Source organism: Sinocyclocheilus anshuiensis, unplaced genomic scaffold (assembly GCF_001515605.1).
Source record: "Sinocyclocheilus anshuiensis isolate Anshui unplaced genomic scaffold, SAMN03320099.WGS_v1.1 scaffold990, whole genome shotgun sequence".
Taxonomy (NCBI): Eukaryota; Metazoa; Chordata; class Actinopteri; order Cypriniformes; family Cyprinidae; genus Sinocyclocheilus; species Sinocyclocheilus anshuiensis.
This window is the reverse complement of record NW_015539926.1, coordinates 754,639-764,092: the sequence shown is the minus strand read 5'-3', so window position 1 is coordinate 764,092 and position 9,454 is coordinate 754,639. Positions and strand designations below refer to the sequence as shown.

At 36.1% G+C, this 9,454-nt stretch overlaps 1 protein-coding gene across 1 annotated transcript in view; it reads right to left on the bottom strand.

Moving 5' to 3' along the window:
- Positions 1–1,870: 1,870 nt before the first annotated feature.
- LOC107686719 (lisH domain and HEAT repeat-containing protein KIAA1468 homolog) overlaps positions 1,871–9,454 on the bottom strand; it is a 48,269-nt gene continuing 40,685 nt past the window's right edge. The window contains exons 26-30 of the mRNA XM_016483824.1: positions 8,112–8,149; positions 7,783–7,899; positions 4,857–4,945; positions 3,721–3,791; positions 1,871–2,145 (exon numbers count right to left, since the gene is read on the bottom strand). Coding sequence (XP_016339310.1) covers positions 2,025–2,145; positions 3,721–3,791; positions 4,857–4,945; positions 7,783–7,899; positions 8,112–8,149 — 436 coding nt within the window. The 3' untranslated portion in view covers positions 1,871–2,024. The remainder of the gene's footprint in view (positions 2,146–3,720; positions 3,792–4,856; positions 4,946–7,782; positions 7,900–8,111; positions 8,150–9,454) is intronic.

Genomic DNA, 9,454 nt, shown 5'->3' with positions numbered 1-9,454 from the left:
AAATTACGGTTGTACCCCTGATGTCACATGGATTATTTTACAGATCTCCTTGCTACGTCTCTGGACTTGGGAACATTTCAGTTGTATTGCTGTCTATGCAGGGTCAGACAGCTCTCAGATTCCACCAAAATATCTTAATTTGTGTTCCGAAGATGAACGAAGGTCTTACGGATTTGAAACGACTTGAGGGTGAGTAATTAATGACAGAATTTTCCTTTTTGGGTGAACTATCCCTTTAATAATATGAATGAGACAAAATGAGGCCAAATTAAATAATAATTTACTAAGATTAACTAAGTAATTGAGATAAAAAGTCAACATATGACATACTAAGCCATAATCATGAAACAAAAAGTTGAAATTATGACATAAAATGATCGAAATGGTGCTGATACCCTTGTGGGCAGTGCGCCGACATACAGGGCTGTTGTGCTATGGGCGTCCCGAGTTTGAATCCTGCCCCCCTCTCCCTCTCAATTCACTTCCTGTCAACTCTAAACTATCCTATCACAATAAAAGGCAAAAATAACTCTTTAAAAAATAAATAAAATGATTAAAATTAAAAGACAAAACCATGACATTAAAAGTCAAAAAATGACAAATTTAGTTAAAATAGTCAAATTAAGACATAAGACAGAATCATTAGATAAAAAGTCAAGATTGAGATCTCGACTCTCCAAAACTCCTTCATAGCTTGCCATCAAAGTGGTCACATATTGGCCAGAACTCAAAGCTTTTTAGTTCCTGTTTGCTGTCTTGTTATGCACTCAGTCAACAACGCAACAGGAATAAAAACACGGAGAGGCAGAATGTTCCCGTGGTTTTATGCAGCCGCTCTCTCCGGGTTTGGAAATGTTCCTGGCATCTGACTCACAGTGCTCTTCAACTCTTGCCGTGCGCTCATGAGTAACTTATCCCAGCTGATAAATTTCCACATACTACCGTAGATCAGCTCCAAATCATGCGCAGGTCACCTCGTGCTAGAGAAAATATTTGATGCAAATACGAGCTCTGTCGTTTTTCATGAATTGCATGAAAGAATAAAAGTTACACAAGCGCTGAGGGTAAACACAAAAGTTAAAAATTTAAATTAATATGCAAATTTAGTTCTCCTTCAGTCAATAAATGATCAAACACACAGGCTTCTGTAGAATCATGGCAGTATTTCCTCCCGCCAACTGCTGACCATGTGATCAAGGGGCCCTTGAACTTTGAAACCTTTGCTCCAAATGCAGAGGAAAACAAGCCACGGCTTTGATGTTCTCAAGTTTTTTCGTTGGCTTTCAAGGCCAAGCGTTTATTGTAGTAACACCTGTCGAAGTGTAAAATATACAGCACAATTCAGTTGCATTAGCGATATGCTGTATATAAACTGAAATGAACCTCATGCAAACAATGTGCTACTGATTTGCTGTATCAGAAGTACTTAAGTGCAGATTTATTATGACTGCTGTCAAGCCGGACGTCTAAGAAAGCAAAAAGCCATCTGAAAGAGAGTTCAAGAGACAACACACTGAATCAGAAGTACATAAGTGGTCTTCACATTTTATTATCTTACGACACAAATTTTCAAATATACATGATAATGGGTACTGTTCTCTCGATTCACTGTATTTTACAGTTATTTACTGTTGGAGCATATCCAAAATAAGAGAAACAAAGCCCCAGACAATTTTACCCAATCATAGAAAATATTCTCCAGAGACACAGCAACACATAAAAGACAACAAGACGAGGAAGGAATCATTGTTTTGATTTCATAAAATTCACACTGTCCAAAAAAAAAAAAAAAAAAAAAAAGTCTAGTGATGCAAATAAGCCTCTGAAATAAAATTGAAATAAAAAAAAGGAAAACATTGAAACATGAGTGCAAATTTCTTTGGAGGCTGGAAAACATTTAAGACATAAATATGTTAAAAATATAGCCTATCAAATCAAAGACAAACAAAAGAAAGGCAGACGACTGACTTCAAGTAGGAGATCCCAGAAAGTGGAGGGTTCATGGGAAACACCCAAAACAGCTCTCATTTCTTTCTCTGGAAAACATTCGCCAGCATGGCACCTGAGGTGGTCAGCTGGCCCATCTTACTTAGAAACTTGGTCTTTGCGTCCTCACCCACCAGACTTGCTGCAATAGAGATGGACCTGAAAAGAGACATCACCGCATTCATAGGTCAGAATCCACCCACCAATCAAGGGTCGTATAAGCACCAGCTGCTGATACAGTGGGGAAAATATTTATTTGATCCCCTGCTGATTTTGTAAGTTTGCCCACTTACAAAGAAATGAAGGGTCTGTAATTTTTATGGTAGGTTTATTTTAACGGATAGAGACAGAATACCAACCAAAAAATCCAGAAAAAACACATTATATAAAGGTTAGAAATGGATTTGCATTTCAGTGAGTGAAATAAGTATTTGATCCCCAAGCAAAACATGACTTAGTACTATTTTTGTGAAAATTGTGAGTGACACGTTTTTTTCTGGATTCTCTGATAATTTTTTCATTTTTTTGCAATATATTAGTTGTACATCTAATATGTCCGTTGTCACATTTTGGCAGATTGGGTGTGAATAAAACTTTGCAAGGTCATGCAAAAGAAATAACACATAGTTATGTGATGAACGGAATCATTTTGAGTGAAGATTTTACCACCATCTCTGTTTTATGGTTAAAAACACTCAGTAAATAAATCACTTTGTCTTTCGCATCTTTTTTTACATCTTGCTCTTGAACTTGTTTCCCCTAAACATTCACGCTATAAATGTCACCCGCCCAACTAATTAAATATAAAGATCCCAGAACAACCCACACCATTTGTGAGAGGCAGACTCAACTGATGTATCATGACTTGTAGTGACAGTCACAATCATAGACTTCACTGCAGTTATAAAGTTCGAACATTTATAAATATCTCAACAAAACCACTGGAAGCGTTGCTACGATATCAACTGTGAAATTTAAAAGACAAGTGCTGTTTATAATCAAGCCACATCTTTGGGTTAAAGGTTTTAAAGAGTGCCACACGTGTTCGCAGGCTGGGTATGTTTCGTTTTGGAAACCTCAGTTAGAGAGAGTCCTTAGCAAGCAAAAATCTTGACTGTACATACCCTCTCACTTCTTCACAAAGTCATTTAACTCTTGAAAATTGCAAACTTCAGCAAATAAAAATCCATTGTGCATATTATACTACGTTTTATATAAGGAAAAAAACAGTCAGCACCAAATTTGGAGTGGAAATATTAAATAAATAACAGTGTATGTGTCCATGTAGCTTTACACAGCTGCTATAAGTGTAATATGAAGCAGCAGTACCATTGGCCTACAAGTACAGCCCAAATGGAGCGGGTTTGCAATAATTATGTGGCTAAACCAGTGGCCTGCAATGCCTGATGGGAACTATCTAGCAGTGGAGACACTGAGTCAAACCCAAGCTGAACTCAAACAGATAAATCGTTGAGGAAATTAACATGCGCAAAGCATTCCTGAGTACGTGTTCTTGAGAACTCTTGTAAAATTATTAATTTTTTCTCCGCTACTAAATGAGCACTTGTTCGCTTGTTTTGTTTTGTGGCCAGGGAGTTATTTAAACTAAAACAGGAGAAACAGACACTGTATTCATTAGATTTTCCTCTTAGTGATTTGAGGCTTCATTTGCAGTAAATAAGAACACTAAACATGGTGACTGTATGAATGAAATGAATGAGTTTGTCTTCTCACCCTTGTGCCTCTCCAATGCCTTTGTTCTCCACCTTTATTTCACACTCCTTTATCATGGAACTGAGAATAACCTAAAGGACAAACGGGAAAAGAGGGAGTATTCTTAGAGCACTGCTGGGAAGTCTGACATACACGCAGACACACGCACATCAGCTGGACATTACTAGGCAAAGGAAATTAAATAAATAGAAATTGGGTTACACGACATGCGGCGTGATAAAACGTTAGGACGACAAGACTAGACCAGGCTTTGGAAAAGCACACAATGTTATGGGTCTGTATTTAATTAAGAATTATAGGTGGTGGTTGTTGTAGTTGTGTCATACAATTCAATTCAAGTTTATTTGTATAGCGCTTTTCATGATACAAATCGTTGCAAAGCAGCTTTACAGAAAATTAAGTTTCTACAATATATTTAGTAGTAGCTTGTCAGTGGTGACTGTCAAATTGATGTACATATGGCAGAAATGTACGGTAAAATTCAGTTAATGACGTAATCAACAGACGATAAACACTATTAAAGGGTTAGTTCACCCAAAAATGAAAATTCTGTCATTAATTACTCACCCTCGTGTTGTGTGGCGGCACCGGTGTTGTGCCGAATTCTGCACCCCTGCCAGATTATGCAGGGTGTAAATTTCGGCACTACACCGGCGCTGACCCAGATCCGGCGTGATGACGTCATGATACTGTCGTGAACACGTGTCCACAAGTGACGAAAATGTGGAATAAAGTCGTTATTTTTGTTTTCTTTGCGCAAAAAAGTATTCTCGTAGCTTCGTAACTTTACAGTTGAACCACTGTCGTCACACGGACTACTTTGTCGATCATCTTGGTATTTTTCTGGACCTTGAACGTGGTAGTTACCTTGCTGTCTATGGGAGGGTCAGAGAGTCCTCATATTTCATCAAAAATATCTTAAATTGTGTTCCGAAGATGAACGAAGGTCTTACGGGTTCGGTAAAATTCAGTTCATGACGTAATCAAACAGACGATGAACACTATTAACAGCAATGATTATATGTTGCAATCAAACTTGTAGCAAAATTTGGTAGTTTATGTTGTTTCAGGGTGGGCATACAGACATGACAAAGAAACAATTATGAAAATGTTTTTTTGAAATCTTGATTTAATACCTCATGCTCCGGAGAGAGCTGCTCCATATCTGTCCTCAAACATCTCAGTCCAGGGAGGAAATGATTCACCATGAGTTCTTCAGAAATAACTAAAGCCCCGGAGTTAAGAGAAGACTGTCAAACATACCTGTGAAATATACACGTCTACCCATCTACAGTTCAGTATGCATACTTGGGGAGAAAAAAAATAATTAAATAAATATACGGAGTGTCAATTTACACTAAGTGCAAATAGCCCGCCTTGTTGGCAGAGGCTATTTACACTAGCTCCGCCAACCAATGTGTGATTGGGGTAGTCAACACTACAAAAGACGACCATCAAACATCAGCTCCAGTGGTGTAGATGGTAAAACACGTGCCATAGTCTTTTTGGCTTTGTTGTCGCAATAAGGTGGCATCCATTTAATAATTTGAATTCAAATGATAATTTACACTCAATACGTTATTATTTCATATTGTTTTATAATGTGCTACAATACTGAGGGGCAGATAATTGCCATTATTTGCAATAAGTAGTATAATAAGCAGAAAATCCTGCTATTGTGACAGTGTAAATAGAATCTTACAGCGCAAAAATACTATAACTCCAATAAAAATGTAATACATTGAAACTATATAACAGAAAAATTAAACAACAAAAAAAATTTAAAATGTAAAACTATAATCAACCTATAATTAAGGTTGCTAATAATTTCATTAAATTGAAATGATAAAACACAAAAAATAAACTACAACTACATGAAAATAGAGTGGAAACAACAAAAAAGACTGAAAATAAAATACAAACTAATTCAAAATTGAATACTATAATACACCTCTAATTAGGGCTGTTGATCTATAAATGTTTCATGAAATAAATTACTAACTAAAACACTGAAGAAAAATAAAACTACTATAAAACTAATAGTCATTGAGTGAAAACAAAAACAAGACAGAAAAAAGTAATTCGAAATTTAAAACTATATTAGACCTACAATTATGGCTGTTTATCTTTTATGAAATTAATTAAATGATTTACCAATTAATTATGTTACACCATGACGTTACATGATATACCAATGAATTGATTATTTGAAATAAATAATTAAACCGCATATACCAATATTTGCTGTGAAAAATTTATTCTTAATACAGCAAAATATTACATTTCTACTAAATGAACATGTAATTGACACCTCTGCTCACAATGCCCCTGAAAATATAAATACTAATTCCAAATATTATACGAATTTGGATTTTCAAGAATAACTGGTAATTCAGCTGAATCGACTAAAAACCGCAAATGAATGAAACAACAAACACAGTGTGTTAACTCGAGTTACTGGTATCAGCCTGATGATCGTCGCACCCCTAAAAGCGACCAAACCGAAACCATGACCACCACAAAACTTGATATAAACCCAACTGTGAGAAATTTGCACTGTTAAACCCCATAATGACTTGCACTTTTACAGTAAATACACACCAGTATACAGTCGACGATCTAGACTCAACCTCATATTGATCATGTTGCAAAACCTCAAAACACAGACAGGACGAGGTTTTACAAAACTGCCTGGGGGGCAAGCCACTGCTACAGGGGGGTCTCCACTGTGACACAGCAGACAAAAATAAAATGAAACAAGACAAAAGAGCATCTGCAAAGGCATGTATGCTGGGAATCCTGACCAAAGGGCTGGGCTAGGCTCTCTTTGCTCAAACAGACAACATCATAGAGCAGTTAACGACAAATTCTGCCATCCACCCTGCAATTTAGTGTACAAAAATGGCTGAGGTTTATTTTCTTTCTTTTCCTGCCAGCGGGATATGCAAACATTTTCGCAACGACCAAGCTCTCAGAAGAAAAGGAGGGGAAAAAAAAAAAGAGAGTGAGAATGCAAATCCAGCTATGGAGACTCATGTCCAGCTTAAATAGTTGACCATCGCTCAAAAACTCAAAAAGCACAGAGAGAAAGTGGCCACACAGACTGTGTGTTCAGTATCTGTTATTAAGTTGAAACTAGAGGTAAGACTGTGGTTATACTGTGCAAGCTGCCATACGCCACAAAATCAGTAGACAAACCAGTGAAAGATGGCTCCTGCTCCCAAACATCAGCAGTGGAGGTGTACAGTCCAATTCCGCTGTCTATCTGTTTTCAATTTGTAATCAAAATGTTCCCTCTTAGAGAAAAATCAACTTCTGGAAATTTTTGGAAATGCAAACCGCTGGGCATTACTGAGGCTTACAAAAACAATAAAACCGCTTGACTGATTCGTTGAAAAAAGCCTCAAACGGTCAGCCAAATGATTGTCTGATGTATCCCCAAAATAGCAAAGGCTTGACAAAATGACAAGTCACAATCTGATTGGTTTACGCAAATTTCAGGTTTTTAAATCGCTGTCCCACTGAGAAACAGATGCTGATTTAGACAAACAGCTTTTCAATTAACTGAATTGTATAAAATGATATGAATAAACACAAAATTAAAAAAATATATATGTTATGCGTTACGTGTAATAAAATATTAAGTATAGAGGACTCATATTTTCAACAGAGGCGAAGGTTTAAGATGGTTTTTCAAGTAAAAAATAAATAAATAAAAATAAAAAGATAGATTTGTTTCTTACAGACAAGCAGCTTTTTGCTTCACAAGACATTATTTAATAGACTGGAGACGTGGATTATTTGTGGATTACTGTAATGTTTTTATCAGCTGTTCGGACTCTCATTCTGACGGCACCCATTCATTTTTCCAAATCTGTTCAGATGAAAAAACAAACTTCATCTAAATCTTTGATGGTTTGAGTACATTTTTCATATATTTTCATTTTTGGGTGAAGTATTCCTTTCATGCTAATAGTCAAAACCTTGCTATGTAAGACAAGTTGAAAGGTGGTTCTAAACACACACAATTAGAAGTCAAATTTAGAAATATATAAAGGATACAACAGCAGGATAAGGCGCTGTATGCCTCAAACAGTTGAGTAGCAATGTCAATTCTTTTACTCTCCACTGTCTGCTGGTTGTTGCACAGAGCCAGTTTGTGCAAATGAGGAAGAACAACTGTGGGAAAAAAAACAGACAGAGAACAGGACATGAAAGAAACAGAAAATACTTCTGCCACAGTATAATGTATGTGCACTAAAGGGCAAACACAGCCACAGAAGCATGACGGTACTGTTATCATCACATTACAACACGCTATGGTGTTTTTCCTCTGTGCAAACAGTGAAAAACTTTGCATATGCAAGTGAATACATCGTGATGACGCTCACATTCATCTCTGAAGCGTGGCTCTGCGTTGGGTCCTACTCTGGCAGCCAAACATGCCACGGGCCACATGGATGGACAAATGGGCTGAATGAAGGGATGAATGGATGAATGGATTGTGGAAAGCAGGCAGCTTCTCCAAGCATGCGGCGATTAGTGTAGCCTGAATGAAGGATGTTAGTACACTGAGCACGTGAGACATAAACAAAATAAGCACGGTCTCTCAAGCCTTGGTTTCATCAGGAGAGCCAGAAATACACTTTCGCACTGACATAACATTAGCATGAATTACAAATGATTTACATACAAGGCATAATTCTATCAACCGGAATGATGGTTAACAATGGTATATTTAAAAAATAAATATGTATATATAGGGGCATATTTCAACCTCAAAATAAGAGAATAAAATAAAAATAATAAAAAAACTATATACATTTTTATAATAAAAAAGCCTATTTTAGATTTATTTTGCATTATTGATATTTTTGTATCAATTAAGCACATTTAACCCTCTGTTGGTTAGAAGCTTATTATAATGCAAATAAAAATGCATACAAAAATGATATATAAATAATGCCAGGGCCATATTCCAGACTCAAAATAAAATAAAAATAAAGTAAAGAAAATTTAATTCATTTTTTGGCATTATGAGACTATTTTCATAGCAATTAAGCACAGTTAACCTTCTGGATGTCAGAAGCCTATTTTAATGCAAAATAAATAAATAAATAAATACATTACATTTTTCATCTACATTTTTATGTATAAATCATGGTAGGATTATTTATATATTGTATTTTTGTTGTTTAAAAAAAAGTCCAAAGAGGTTTGCTTTCATTAAAGGGTTAGTTCACCCAAAAATGAAAATTAGGCTGCATTTTACTCACTCCTGACCGAGGCATCCCAGGTGTATATGACTTTCTTCTTTCAGACGAATCTAGTCGGAGTTATATTAAAAATTGTCTTTGATCTTTCAAGCTCTATCATTGCAGTCAGCGGGTGTTGCATTGCTTCAGTCCAAAAGAAGTTAAATAAAAAGCGTGAACAAAGCAGGGGGTGAACAAAGGCCTTCTGTAGCGAATCGATGCGTTTTTTAAAGTGCTAGATTAAAGTGATTATTACGTTTTGAATATGGATATTTTTCTTACAAAAACGCATAGATTCGCTACAGGTGGCCTTTGTTCAGCCCCCGGAGCTGTGTGAGACACTTTTTTTTATGGATGGGTGCTTTTTATTTAATAACATCTGCTGAGTGGCATTAAACAGCTTGAAAAATCAAAGACAATTTTTAATATAACTCCGACAGGATTCGTATGAAAGAAGAAAGTCATATACACCTAGGATG